The sequence below is a fragment of the Capricornis sumatraensis genome, chromosome 6, assembly GCF_032405125.1.
Source record: "Capricornis sumatraensis isolate serow.1 chromosome 6, serow.2, whole genome shotgun sequence".
Classification (NCBI taxonomy): Eukaryota; Metazoa; Chordata; class Mammalia; order Artiodactyla; family Bovidae; genus Capricornis; species Capricornis sumatraensis.
This window is the reverse complement of record NC_091074.1, coordinates 109757834-109773059: the sequence shown is the minus strand read 5'-3', so window position 1 is coordinate 109773059 and position 15226 is coordinate 109757834. Positions and strand designations below refer to the sequence as shown.

General features: G+C 37.6%; 1 protein-coding gene across 1 annotated transcript in view; it reads left to right on the top strand.

Moving 5' to 3' along the window:
- Positions 1 to 1923: 1923 nt before the first annotated feature.
- Positions 1924 to 15226, top strand: part of ECPAS (Ecm29 proteasome adaptor and scaffold) — a 74761-nt gene continuing 61458 nt past the window's right edge. Inside the window, exons 1-6 of the mRNA XM_068973745.1 lie at positions 1924 to 1939; positions 3445 to 3563; positions 4859 to 5008; positions 7762 to 7930; positions 10552 to 10691; positions 14892 to 14973. Of these exons, the coding sequence (XP_068829846.1) occupies positions 3469 to 3563; positions 4859 to 5008; positions 7762 to 7930; positions 10552 to 10691; positions 14892 to 14973 (636 nt within the window). The 5' untranslated portion in view covers positions 1924 to 1939; positions 3445 to 3468. The remainder of the gene's footprint in view (positions 1940 to 3444; positions 3564 to 4858; positions 5009 to 7761; positions 7931 to 10551; positions 10692 to 14891; positions 14974 to 15226) is intronic.

The window sequence follows — 15226 nt, the reverse complement described above, 5'->3', positions numbered from 1 at the left end:
CGGAAGAGGGCTGTTTCCTTTGGCCTGTCTCCTCCTGATTTTTTTCCCTGTCATCCAGCTGAATCATAAATCTGGATGGGCAGGAGGTTGGGTGAGGTAAGCATGGTAATGTAGAATTCTCGGTCTTTGCAAAGTACCAGGGTCCGGAGGGTGTCTCACAGTGACAGACCCTTTAGATACATTGAGCTCAACTGTCCGTGTGTCTGATAAGGTTAAAAATATGGATCCTGGAGTCAGATCTTGACTATGCCCCTTGCTGTCTCAGTCAGCTTGAGCAAGTTACTTCCCTTCCTGAGCCTCTGCTTCTTCCTGGGTCAAATGGGAGTGAAAACAGCGCCTCTCCCAGTTGTTGTGAGAATCAGATGAGACAGGAATGCAAAGTGCCGTTCTGCATGGAAACTGCTTGATAAATGTCAGCTATTTTATGATTATTATTATCACTTGTTTAGTGAATATTATTAGATTTGTTCTTAAAATGCACTTATTTCATAATTGCTGTAAATAACTGAACTTTTGCTGTGAACATCCCTGTAAGCTCTCCTTAATACTTGCTTTGAAACTAGAGCTCAAATTTCAGAAATGATGGAGAATAGTGTAAGCCGTGCCCTCTGGAATAGTCTCACTTTAAATTCTTGAGTCTTTAGTTAAGGCTTTCTGAAAATCTTATATCTCAATGCTCCTTTATTAGTTAGATAAAATGGTGTTATCCCACTTTATTGTTAAGACTGGGGTCATTTGACGTGAGTCTGTGTGGCTTCCTTTTTTCCTGTGAGAATCGTTGCTTGTTGACCTCGGTTTCTGCCGTCTTTTCCCACTTAACGGAGAGGAAGCTTGGTGTTACTTACTTTAAACTCTTGAATAGAATCAGATGATCTTCAGAATAAAGCAAAAACTCAGCACTTTACCCAAATCCTTTTTATAATCTAAGCCGCACTTTTATCTCTTACGAGCCAGACATGACTGAGCGACTGAACGGAACTGAACTGATTCTGTGTTTCAGTCAGATACAGTGCACCGTGTTTGTTTAGACCTCTTATACCTACTTATAACTGATCTTCTGCTTGGAGTTTCATCTGCTCTTTAGGACTTCGTTTCCTGTCACTTTCTCCTTGAAGTCCTTCTTGGTCTTGGCAGACAAGTTTTCTTCTTGAAACTCACGGTACCGTGAGTGCTCCTCTTTCTGTATAGGGGCTGCTAGAACAGTGTACCGCAGACTATATGGCGTACACAGCATTTATTTCTGACAGTTTTGGAGGCTGGAAGTCCAGGATCAGAGTGCCGGCATGGCCAGGTTCTTCATCAGGAACTTTTCATGGTTTACACAGGGCTATCTTCTTGCTTTATCCTCAGAGGACAGAGAAAGGAAGAACTGATATCTTCATCCCCTTATAAGGGCGTCCATCCCTTACATGTGAACTCTACCCTAATGGCCTCATCCAAACCTAGTTACCTCCAGATCACAGTGGGGATTAGGGCTTTGCGATACGACTTTTGGGAGACACAGGTATTCAGTCTGTAGCATGGTGTGTTGCAGTCATTTGCTCACCACCTTCTGGGGGACTGTGCCTCAGTACAGGCCTCTGTGGAATCTCAACTTTAATTAACTTAGAGGACATTGTGAAATACATTGCCTAGTAAAATTCTGGTGTATGGATTCTTGGGGATAGCATTTTGGAACAAGATTCCAATACTCTATACTCCCTTTCTGGGATGCTAAATTTACATCCTTTACCAGAAAAAAGTAAAATAGGTAATACTTGAGAAATGAATTTGTTTTTAAAATATGATCAAGAATTTCAGTTCACGCCTTCCTCTCTTTTAGGTAATGGAACTGTTGGTCCATCTGAATAAGCGCATAAAAAGCCGCCCCAAGATACAGCTCCCAGTAGAGACACTATTGGTTCAGTACCAGGACCCTGCTGCAGTCTCCTTTGTCACAGTGAGTACTGTCTTGGACTATTTTCTGACTTGCAGTAAGTTTTCTTCCATAATGTTTAGTAGATGTTATCAGTATATTGGCCAGCCTAGAATTTCATCTTAGACTATTTCTAAATAAAACATGAGATGTTTTTCTTCAAATGGACACACTGTTTTTCCATTGAGTATTGACCTGGAGGAAACGGTAGGAACAGGTTAATGTATGGCCGTTTTACACAGGGCGAATGTTGGTGTAGTGATGTGTCAGGTATGTTGATATATAAAAGAATGATTGATTCTTAGTAAAAGATTATGAAACATTGGTATGAATAGAAAGAGAAGGGTTATGTAGTATAGAATAAGTAAAGGATGATAGAAGAAGAAAAAAAGGTAAAAAGACAGGAAGATAGGAAGGCTGAACTAAAAATAATATATTTGATATATATATATTATATATTTAGAAAGATATTCTTTTTAAAAGTGGAGTAAACTGGGGCTGGTAAGAAATATTCCTATTAAGTGTTCTCTTCATGAAAATGAAGTGTAAAAAATATTGATGCTATGTAATGGCAGATGATATTCTTTTCCTGGTCCTTGTGGTTGTAGCATTGGGGCAGAATTCTACTGGGTCTCATCTAACATCTGGATTCCAAACCTTTGGAGCCACCTACTGGCCCAGACCATCTTGTCTGTTCCTGCTGTGGGCATACAGCTCCATTATCCATGTGTCTTCCTCTAAGCAAATAGGAACAGTGTGTGCCAGTACAACTGCCAAATAGGATGTCTTTAAAGGAATAATTTTACGAAGTCTGTTCTAAAGTCCTTCAGAAAAGCAAATTTCTGTCTTATGTGTAAATCTGGATATGCATTTATGGGTTTGCTTAAAATGAGGCATTCACATGGTTTATAGTGATGCTCGCACATTGACAGCATGCAGCTTCCCCTTGCTTCATCATCCATCGGTCAGATGTTGGAGTGAGGAACCACAGTGCCACAGTGTACTGAGGTTATTTTAGTAATTGACCAGCTTGGAAATGACAGCCTGGAACTTAACAGGGGCCTCCTCTCAGCTTGAAAGGATTAATGTAACAAACTGGGAGATCTGATTCTGGTGTGTAGTATGCCAGTTTAGGTAGGTCAAAGAATTACTTTTTTCTTTTCAGTGAAAAGTAACTGCACATGTGAGTACCTAATTCCCCGCCCAGGTTTATTGAAACATAGAATTGACAAATAGAATTGTATATGTTTAGGGCGTATAGTAGGATGATGTGATGCATGTTTCAATGCTCTAGACTAGGTCATGCTCCCTCCTGTGAAGCCCATCTTAAAGCAAGCGTTTTGAGTGAGTGGGGCTGGAGTTCTTCCTGAGACAGATTGGTTGGCCAGGCTGTAATAGGTGATAAGCATGAGGAAGGAGGATTCAGTTTCTTCCTTATAAGATAACTACCTAGGCTATCAACCATGCATTTTTGTTGAAATCCTTGAATATTTCTTTTATACTAACTTGCCTTTCTCTCATTGCATCAGAATTTTACTATAATTTATGTTAAGATGGGCTATCCTCGGCTACCGGTGGAGAAACAGTGCGAGCTGGCTCCTACGCTTCTTACTGCCATGGAAGGCAAGCCTCAGCCCCAGCAGGACAGGTATGCTGTCCCCGGCTACCTGCTTCCCCATCTCTGAGAGTCAGTGCTGCCGTTCAAAAACAGATCCACACGTCTGGTTTCACCCGGTCAAATGCAAAAGCTTAAGCTCTTTCAGCCGACATTGCTGTGTTACCTCAACATGGCTGTTTGGTTAATTTTGTAAATTATAAAATATCTTGTGAGCTTATGGGAAACTGTGCAGAACCGTTAACATATTTTTCAATCTAAATGCATTTTCAGTTTGGTCAGTTATTTTGAAGCAACTGATTTTCTTGATTGCAAAACTTAGAGCTTGTGATTGCAAAAATTAGAGTTCTAATATGCTTTTCATCAAACCTTTCTGTCTTGGAGGATATAAAGTTTCAGAGCAGTTTTCTTAAGAAACCGATTGCTTGTTTGTATTCATGTGGGAATTGAAGAGATGAAGAGGTTTGGACTGTCATCCTTAGTTTCTCGGTGTAGCCGCAGAGTCCTGTATCGTAGCCTTGTTGTAGTGAGAAACATGAAGAGAAGCTATGGAGGGAAGAGTTAAGTCATGTTTTCAGTTCGTTTTTTAGAGCATAAACATTTTTAAAACATCTTAATGTTCACATTTACAAGTAAAAAAAAATTTCTTTGGGGAGTGTGTGGTAGGATCCCTTTAATGTCTGTGTGTGTGCGTGTAACAGGATAACAAGGTGCAGAGAGCTGTGTTCTTGTGGTAGCTAGTGCTAAAAGCCTTCCTACAAGTAAAATTAATAGACATTGTAAACATTGTTTGAAATTGTTTTCATAGCAACAGGTATAGTGAAAGAAGGAATTACTGAAGCTGTGTTACTTAAATTCACACAGTGGAAATTTAATATTATATTCCAAATATTGATATGATTCATGTTTAATTTCTTTAGCTTTCGAATGACTTTATTTTTAATTAAACGTGAAAAGGGGAAAAAAAAAAGATTGACAGGACATGTCAGTTGAACTTTACCTAAGATTTCATATTAAATCTCTTGTGGTAATAGCTACTAACATTGAGCTCATATTATATACATTTTTCTCAGGTGTTTTTGTGATGAGTCAGGTTGGCTAAAATGTCACTTATCACTCAATATACTGAGGTTTCAATACGAAAGAAGAATGAAATCTAGGCCAGTCCCTAGACTTTGTAAATGAGTAATTTTGAAGATGAGTGGTCCTTGCTATTATTGCCATTTTTTGTCATGTGATTTTTTTGTTGTTATTGTTTTATCTGTTATTTGCATGTATAAAAAACCCTTATTTTTAAATAGTTGCAATAAATGTAATTGTTTTTTCAGCTTAATGCATCTTTTAATACCAACCCTTTTTCACATGAAATACCCTGTTGAATCATCAAAATCAGCTTCTCCGTTTAATCTTGCTGAGAAACCAAAGACTGTGCAGCTGCTTTTGGACTTCATGCTGGATGTCCTTTTGATGCCTTATGGGTAAGTAAACCAAAGCAAAACAAAACAAGTGCCCTTGTTCTTGGCTGCTTTTGCTGTGTGAAGTCCAGTACTCTTTTCAGTGATTCAACTTTCACATGAAAATGAGTGTGTCTCAGGTTTGCTTTGGTGCAGCCCTGACCTCTCCTAAACTCCAGCCCCACTGCTTACTGACCTTAACGGCCTGGAGCCGCTTTTGTGCTTTCAGACTTGACCCATCCAAGCTGAAATCAATCTTTCCCAGTAAACGTAGTTTCTCTCCTTTAATTACATCAGTGCTGTGATGATTCTCTTAGCCATGTAGGCATACAGTTATAAGTTGCTCCAGCTTTCGCTTCCTGGTTGCTTCAATGTCAATTCCATAAAATCCCCTACCACTGCCTCTATGTGCCCTGGAGTCATTCCCATTGCTACCTTCTAGTTCTGGCTCCTTTCACCTCTCTTCACGTTTCTCACCAGCTTCTCTTCTTTAGTACTGTCTACACTGCCGCAGAGTTTCCTGATTTTTCAAACGCAGATCTTACCAGGTTACACTTTAAAATCCTTGGGCTGTTATTTTCCAGTCGTTACATGCACTTGTGCATGTCATGCACTCCATCCACTCTGTATCTCCTGGCCTGTCTTTGTTTTAAGAGCATACAGTTCCCTCTGCTTAGAATGCTTCCCCATCACAAAAGAAAGGAAGAAGGAGAGAAAACAGCAAGAAACTCACTTTGAAAAAGCCTTGCGAAGGAGCTTAGACGTCAGCGCTGTTGTCTCTGACGCAAACGCCTCACCCTAGGCAGAGGACGCTCTCCTTGTCCGCATAACACTAAGCACCCGTCTGTGGGGCCGCTTGGTGTTTTGGTGCGGTATTGACATGTCCCTCTCTCCTACTAGGCTGGGAGCTCTTTGAAGTCAGGAGCTGTTTGCTCCGGCTCAGGCTCCTGGTGCCCACATAGTGCTTCCAGCCTGCTCATTGTTTAGGTTGTCCTGCTGCCAGAGATATTTTTCTAAAGTACTGCTTCCATTGTGCTTCTTCGGTAATCTACAGCACGAGCGCGGCATGGGGGGCTCCCCATCATCTGTCCCTCCCTCAGCCCCAAGAGAGCTGACGCTGTTGACTTTCTCTCCTCGCCCGTTTGTTCTCTTGCTCTTCTGATTTGGCGGTTTTATTTTCTGGACCTTCCACTACCTCTGTGATGTGTGTGCTCAGTTGCGTATGGCTCTTTGTGACCCCATGGACCGTAGCCCGCCAGGCTCTTCAGTCCGTGGAATTTTACAAGCAAGACTACTGGAGCAGGTTGCCATTTCCTCTCCAGGGAATCTTCCCGGCCCAGGGATCAAACCCACATCTCTTGTGTCTCCTGCATTGGCAGGCGTGTTCTTTACCAGCTGAGCCCCCAGGGAAGCTGCCGTGGAACTTGTGTCATATGATTTCTTCTTTCTCTGCAGTTTCTTTGTTGTCTGATAACATCCTGTGCTGTTGCGCGTGTTGTGTTGTTATTTTCTCACCTTGCTCCAGTCGGCAGACACTCAAGTCTTACACCTCCTGTTGTTCCTCTGTCTGGTGTTTGGGATGGTAGTCTGTACAATATTAGTTGTTCAGTAATTGATTGGTTTACTTCCCGTGTACTGCAGTCTTGCTGAAACTTAGGAATAAATGAAAATCTCCTTTTATAGTTGTTAAATCAGGAGGCAGCCAGAATTGGCAGGTGATGATGGCTTTGGTAATTTAACTTGGAAGTCCAAATTTTAACTTAGGCACACAATGTACCCAAGCCAGTGGTCCCTCACATTTTTCTTCCCAGTGAGAATTTGCATTGTTTATATACAAATATTAAAGTGGTTCTTCAACAAGTTTTAAAAAAATTAGATGAATTTAGGAATGAAATGAATATAATATATAGTAATGTGGAATAGTTTACTGTGCTGTTAGGCTCCTAGTGTTTAATTTTTACCGTAATGGATATTTTAATATCAAGTCTGGGAATTTGTCAGCTTAGAATTTTAGATTTCAATGGACTTGAATCATTATTTATATCAAAATTTTCATTTTGTAGATGAGAAATGCTTAATTGGTTTAAATGCTTAATCAGTTTAATTGGTTCAAAATGAATTTATCAGAAATCTTATTTTTAATCTATAGAAGCTAAAAATGAAATAGGATGATAAATCAATAAATAAGTATTTGTGAAGCTGTATGCTTTGAACATATAATGGAAAAAGCTGATCCTTATGATTTTTTTCCTTTGGATCCTTTTGAATTTTTTCATTTTGGGGGCGTTATATGCTTGTGTGGTAAGTGGTTTGGAGGTTTTAGTGGGTGTTCTAATGGAGAGATACAAGAAGTTTAAGGAGAATTGAACAGAAATGGGAATGAATATAAAATTATTCTCTGCTTTGGGTATAAAACAATAGCATTTTTTTTTTAACTTCCATTACAGTCAACAAAATGTAGTGGGTTCTTAGTGACTTTTAGAACAATAATTTATGGATTGAGCATGAACAGAATACTTATATTCATTATTGGTAACTGTTATGGTTCATTTGTAGTCAAATTGAGCAGATACACTCTAACGGTTAATTTGCTGAGGATGTGGATACCTTTTAAAGATACCTATTTTTAAAATTCTCCTTTATGATGAAATTTTAATTTCAAATGTTTATTCTTCAACAAAAATTCTGTGGGAGGAAAATATGTAACTGAATGTATTACATATGCATGTGTTTGCTTGTGTTTTTATAGAGGGGTTAAATTCCCATTTCCTTTCCAGATATGTGTTAAATGAATCCCAGAGTCGCCAAAATTCATCTTCAGCACAGGGTTCTTCTTCAAATAGTGGGGGAGGTTCTGGAATACCACAGCCTCCCCCAGGAATGAGCTTTTATGCAGCTAAACGAGTTATTGGAGATAACCCATGGACACCTGAACAGTTGGAACAGGTATCACACACTGTGTGTTCATATGGAGCTTAACCCTGCACACTTGCCCCTGTGAAGTCAGTCCGTGGAAGCATGTGTCAGAGAATTCCAGTTATTCAGGCTGTCTAATGAAATACATTTGAGAGGAGCGATTGATGTAATGTGCTCACATCATCATGTCATTTATTGGTTAAAGCCCCAGGGAGAGGGAGGAGTGGGAAAAACTCTTCAGGTTTTCAAATGTTGCTTCCATATTTCACGTATAAAATACAGCCCACTTACAGATTGAATGTCTTTAACTTCTTTCATTTTAGTTTTTAATTATAGGTTTAATGTTTAGCTGCTTTGCTGCAGTTAAAATACAATCTATCTTATGTTATTCAGCTTTTTAGGGCTGTACGTTTTGTGTAAAGTGAGGAACAAGTGACCATATGGGGGAAAAAGCATGACGCCCTTTTATATTTCTTCCTGGGAATTGAAAAATTGGCATTAAGAATTTTATTCTGGATTTAAACAGGACACAGATGTTCTCTGAGCAGCTTTTAAAAAAGACTGGTGCTCTACAGAGAAGGTGCCTCACTGTGTCTGTGTCATCAGGCACCTCAGGGAAGAACAGATGAGATCAGTATGTAATTATTTTGGAATTCAAGCAACATGGGTTAGTCTTCCAATCCTTCCTTTATCTCTCCATGGCAGTCTAAATGATTTGGTCCTTTTCTTTCTGGCAATGTAAGTGATCACTGATCAAAACAGTGTTCCCAGGAAAGGGAAGAATTCAAGTGGGCATTCTTGCCGCTCATAAATTTATAGAATGATTTGTTCAGCAAGGGTTCTATGTGTTAGATTAAATCTTCATATATTATAGATCTTTTTTCTTCTTAAACTGTGATGTAAGAAAGAAAGGTAAATACTAGCAGAAGCTACTCTTTAAAGTGTGATCTATGTGACAGGCACTATACTGAGTACTTTGAATACATTATCTCATTTAATCCTCACAGCAGAACTGACAAGGCGTAGAAATTATTGGTTCCCTTTTGTAAAAAGAACTGAGTTTGGAGATTCACCACAGTCTCACTGCTAGTAGGAGGCTTTGCACCTAGGTCTCTCTGAGCGCTAAAGCTCTCAGTGCCGGAGAATCACTGTTAACATTAAATGGTAATCTTACTTTGGTCATGATTTGCTGATTCCTGAGGGCTTCTGTATGCCTTTTGTCCATTTCATGGTCGAGCCTTGAAGAGTTTGGTTTGGAGGATGAAAGCTGTTTTCCTCTAACTTTTAAATATCCCTTTTGTTTTTCACATTTTATCTTTCAGATGAAACAGCTTTTCTCTTTTTCAAATGATAGTGTTAGTGATAGTGTAAATATTCAGATGATACAGAACATTATAACAAGAAATTAAAAATCACTCGGAATCCCACCACCCTAGTTTGTCATTCATCTTTCACCTACGTTATATACGTGTGTGTGTACACAAATGTAATTTTACACGTTACATTTTTATATATGTAATATACTATTTGAACTTCATTTTTTTAAACAAAATGTCAGGTTTTAAAATAATGTCTTTTTAAATGTCTGTATTAAATAATGCATAAGTCACACATGTTTTAAACTAGTCTCCTATTCCTAGACATGAATATTGTTCTCAGTTTCCTTTGAACGCTTTTTCTAGAAACCTTTATGACTCTCATAGCTGCAGTAAATGCTTGCATCTTCTCTGTTGTAGCTCTTGTTGCAAGTCAGTTGTATTGAACACACAGAGGGAAGGCAGGCATTTTTATGATCGGTTTGTCTGCTTTTTAAAATTGCATCCTTTGTCATTTAGTATTAATAATTGTAAACTTTATCGGTCCTATTTCATATACATGAGAACTATTATGTAACTGATTTTAAAGGTAAAATTTCATTTTTCAGGCATATTTATCCTAAATTCAGTTATTTGTGGTGAAATTCATAGCTTCTTCATGTTGCATGAAGTTCTTAGCAGAATCAAAGAATCTCTTCTGCAGTCATTTTAGCCAGTTAGATTGAATGCTGTTTGATTAGAATTTTCCTTACATTTGAAATTCTTGCATATGTTTGAAATCATGTCGTTTCCAGTATGTAAGAATGTAGAGGGCACAGTTAGTATGTTAGCAGTAGAACAGAACTCCATGGACTGTGAGTTTTATTTCTTTTTGAACTGTCACAAGAATCTATGGAGTACTTCACTCCTCATGTACCACTCTCTACCTAGAGGCTCCAGATTTGGACTTCAGTTCAAGGCTTCACCTTTCTAGAGAGGGTTTTCACCCAAATAGGAAGGCTTTGTATCATAGTGGCCTTGGAGTCTGAGAGACTTGGGTTTGGATTGTGCCTTCATCATTTATTAAATGTCTTAATCTCTTCAGCCTTGCCTCAGTTTTCTTATCATAAAAATGGGTATAATGATACTCATTTCATAGATTGTGAGGGTTAAATGAAATCATGAATAGGTATGGTCTAGTATGGTCCCTGGCACACTGTAAGGCTAAATAGGAGTGGCTACTGTTGTTCTATTAATCTTTGGTTTATGACCATAGTAATATGTTAAACAGATACTTCAGGTTGGTGGTCTTTGTTTCTCTGATTGACGTTTTTCCTTCCCTTCATTTATCTACAGTGCAAACTGGGTATAGTGAAATTCATAGAAGCTGAGCAGGTGCCTGAGCTCGAAGCTGTTCTCCACCTGGTGATTGCTTCTAGTGACACACGCCACAGTGTAGCCACCGCAGCAGACCTAGAGTTGAAAAGCAAGCAAAGGTGAGCTCCTTCCCCCTTTAAACTTTAAAAATTGAAAAGATGCTGGATTTCTAAAAGCTTGCTCAGCACATATTCTTTTCAGCTTTTGCATAATGAGGCATTCAATTTATGAGATTGTGAAATATACCTAATTTGTATGAAAGACAGTGTGCTGAGGAGCAGAATTCTATATAAGGCAAAGAGGAAAAGCTGTTTGGAGAAGCAGTCTAAAATTGGAATGGATAAAGATAATTACCATAAGAACTGAGACCTTTGTTTAGGTAAATGAACTTAAAGAACTAATGTTAAGAAAAATGTCAAAACCCAAAAGTTACTCATTTTTGATTCTTCCTCTAAAATTCTTTGAGATGGCTTTTAATAAAGGATATGTAGGTATTATGGTTAATATGAAAATCAGGTCCCGTGAAAAGAGATACTGAATAGGTCTTAATATACACAGGAGAAAATACATATAATAAATAGACTCATGGAAAAAATTGTATATAAGAAATCAAATCATGCGCAATAAAACAATAGTATGCCAACTGGTAAATAAAATTGTGTAACAGTTGATTACTCCATTTAAGTTTCTATTGAAACTGCTGTGCTCATACCCTGCTGATTGACACTGTAAGTTGAAATAATTTTTGGAAAGCAGTTTGTAGTAGGTAATGAATCATAAAAATACTTACAGTATTGTTTTTATCTGAATCTTCTGGGGCTTTATCCTAAGAGAATCACTCAAAAGAAGAGAAATATTATATTTAGGAAAATGTTACAGATTCATTGATTGTATTATTTCCTATAATTGTTAAAAAAGGAAAATCAGATTTCTACAGTGGGTAAAGAGTGAAATTAAGTACGTGACCTATATAGAGTATTATATCTATATAGGTATTATTATCTTCCCAAATAATTATAAAAATAATACAGCAACATGTAAATTGCTCCAACATAATGACAAGTGAATAACACATAATACAAAATGATATATGTCCTGATTTTTAATAAATGACATGTGCAAAGACTGGAAAATACATGAAAAATTGAAGATACCTTGTTTTAAAAAATCAGACTATAGAATACTTCATTCTTGGATTTATTTTAATTCTTAATGTAATAAAAAGACCATGGAATGTGGGTAAGATGATAAAACTTTATAAAGGTATATATCACAGTTTTCCCTCTCCAAAGAAATATAAGTAGGTGTCACAGGATAATGAAATTAACTTCATTGTGTCTTAGTTTGCTTGTTAAAATACAAGTGATCTGTGTCTGTGTGGTGGTGGTTGGGAATGCATGTCTGTCATGGAATTAATTCTGGTGCCTCTTGCTGATTGTCTGAATTTGGAAGACTCACTTAACCTCACCAGACTTTGGACTCTGTAAAATGAGAAATTTGGACCAGATTGTACTTAACATTCCCTACCAAGTCTAAAATTCTTTCATGTTGCTATGACTGTGTCTTCCTGGTATCTCCTTCAAGAAATTTATTTGGTTTTGAAGTGTTAAAAAACCTTTTAAAAAATTTTTATTCAAGTATAGTTGATATACAGCGTTGTGTTAATTTCTGCTGTATAGCAAAGTGATTCAATTATGTATGTATTTTTTATAGTTTTATAAAAATATAAAATATATTTTATATATATACTTTTCTATATTCTTTTCCATTATGGTTGACCACAGGATATTTAAGATAGTTCACTGTACCGTACAGTAGCACCTTGTTATTTATCCTTTATATAATAGTTTTATGTATTTATATTTTAAAAATTTAAGTATAGTTGATTATAGCATTGTGTTTATTTTCTGCTGTACAGCTAAGTGACTCAGTTATGCATATATTCTTTGTCATATTCCTTACCATTATGGTTTTTCACAGGATGTTGAATATAATTCCCCGTGCTATACAGTAGGACCTCGTTGTTTATCCATCCTGTGTATAGTAGCCTGCATCTGCTTATCCCAAACTCCCAGTTCTTCCTCCCTGCTCCCCCTTGGCAACTGCAAGGCTGCTCTCTGTATCCGTGACTGTTTCACAGATAAGTTCATTTGTGCTGTACTTTAGATTCCACATACAAGTGGTAGATCATGTGGCATTTGTCTTTCTCTTTCTGTCTTACTTCCCTCAGTATGATAATCTAGGTCCATCCATGTTGCTGCGAATGGCATTATTTCATTCTTGTTTTGTGGCCGAGTCGCATTCCATTGAATTTATGGGCCACATCTTCTTTATCCATTCATCTGTTGATGAGCATTTAGATTGCTTCCATGTCTTCATGTCTTGGCTGTTATGAATAATGCTGCTGTGAACATACGCATGTGTGTATCTTTTTGTATTATTGTTTCGTCAGGATGTATACCCAGGAGTGGGATTGCCAGGTCCCACTGGCAAGTCTTTTTTTTTTTTGAGGACCCTCCAAACTGTTTTCCAAAAAAACTTCCTTTAAAACTTCGTTTTGTTTGGACTGGCTCCATTCTTTACACCATGCAATAGATTGGATTGTTGGACATATAAATGTGGTGCTAAAGTATTCTCATTAGTTTTGGTTTTGTTCATTAAAACAAGTATATTTTCCAAAAAAAAAAAAAAAAGTGTAACATTGTTAAGAGGTAAAAAGTGAGTTGAGAACAATGTGTAGTTAGCCCATTTTGTTAAATAGAAATCCCAAAGTATCTCTTCAGGCGATCCTTGTCTCTATTGATCTATCTACCTGCCATACCCATCTAGCTATTTTATGTGCATAGGAAAGAAGTCTAGAAAAAGATACACCAAAGTTAGTGGTTACTGAAAAGAAATAGAGAGGGTTAGGGTGCAGAGTATAAGGAATTGTATTCTCTTTATTAATAGTTTTTGAATTTTCATAAGCGTGTAATCAGAAAACTAAAGCTAGAAAGGTGACAAGAGAAAAGTAGAAGAAACAGTGAAAGTTATCCTTATTAGTTAACCACTGTTAGGTTTTTTGTTTGTTTTACTAAAGTGTGTGTGTTTTGTCAAATCTGTAAACTTGAAGTATTTATAGGAGAGAAACAAAGGTGGAACTCAAGGATTAGTTAGTAGAAATCAGCTGAGGAAAGATATAGGTAAATATAAGTAGGATTGTAGACTGTCTTTGAGGATAGTAGGATTGTGGCTATCCAAATGAGGTATTTCGATAAGAGGTGAAAGAAGAGCTGGATTAGGAAAACAGTCTAAGCACCGTGGTAACTTACATTTGCACAGATACCACATGGTTTGAAAGCAGAATCAAGGTCAAAAGAGAGAAGATAGTGTGGTTAAATCTTACTATTCAAGTGAAACACAGAACTGCATTATCACTTGGTTTATAGAATGTCTGGCTGGCAGCTGCTGCAGAGGGTGGGTGAACATCACCAGTCACATTATATTTCTAAGTCAGGGGTCCCCAGCCTCCACACCATGGACCAGTCCTGCTCTCAGATTAGCAATGGCATTAGATTAGAAATAAACTGCACAATAAATGTATTGCACTTGAATCAGTCCCAAACCATCCTTCCCTCCACCAACCCGTGGTCTGTGGAAAAACTGTCTTCCACAAAATCAGTCCCTGGTGCCCAGAATGTTGGGGGTGATGTTCTAAGTCACCTTATTGTGGGGCCCAATTAGGAATAAGTCTTAATGACTAAATGGCAGCAAGACTGCTCTGTAGAATTAGGTGTTAAGACTGCAAGTGTGTGCTGGTAGATAAGACGGGGATGCTGGAGGTCACAGTGACACAGAATTTGAGAAATGCCATGGGCTGCAAGCTTCCTAGGGTTGTGGCTTTAATGGGTAAAATGGTTTTTTTGGTCACTTTCCATATCACTTTTGAATTTCCAAGTGGCTAAACAGAAGAACCGTGCCTCAGGGCTCTTTGAACAAGTGTAGTATGGCTCTGCTTTGTTGCACCTGCTCCGTGTCATTGACCCTGAGAATGGAATATAGTCCAGATTTCTTGAGTGGTACCAAATTGGGCCACTGGCTGCAATGATCTATGTTACATTGAATCGTGGTGGGATAAGAGACTTTATTTTTCCTGTTTGAAAACTAACTTTGATAGAAATTAATCCCCTTCCTTCTCTTTTGCAGTCAATTGCCTTATCTTCATTTGTGTATTTATAACATTTTTCTTTAGTACTGTATTGAGGTTACGATATTTTGAAATTATTGAAATGGGAGAGAAAAATAATAATTTTAACAGGCTTTGTTGAAACTTTCTGTAGCTTGATTGACTGGAATAATCCTGCCATCATTAATAAGATGTACAAGGTATACCTTGGAGATATACCACTGAAAACAAAAGAGGTAGGTTGTTTTGGTTTATTCTTACATCATCATAAAAGCATTTTATTGACATGGTGATACTTGAACATTTTCTCCAGGTTATTTTGATTTAGGCTGAACATACGCTATACGAAGTACTAGTTTGAGACCACACTAGTGTCGGTAGAGTAAAATCTCCTGAAGTAGCTTAGTTTACCTGATGTGGTGTTTTTTCTTCAGCTGCCTAGACTAGGCCTCAGTAAACATTTTTTGTAGATATTTTCGACTTTAATGG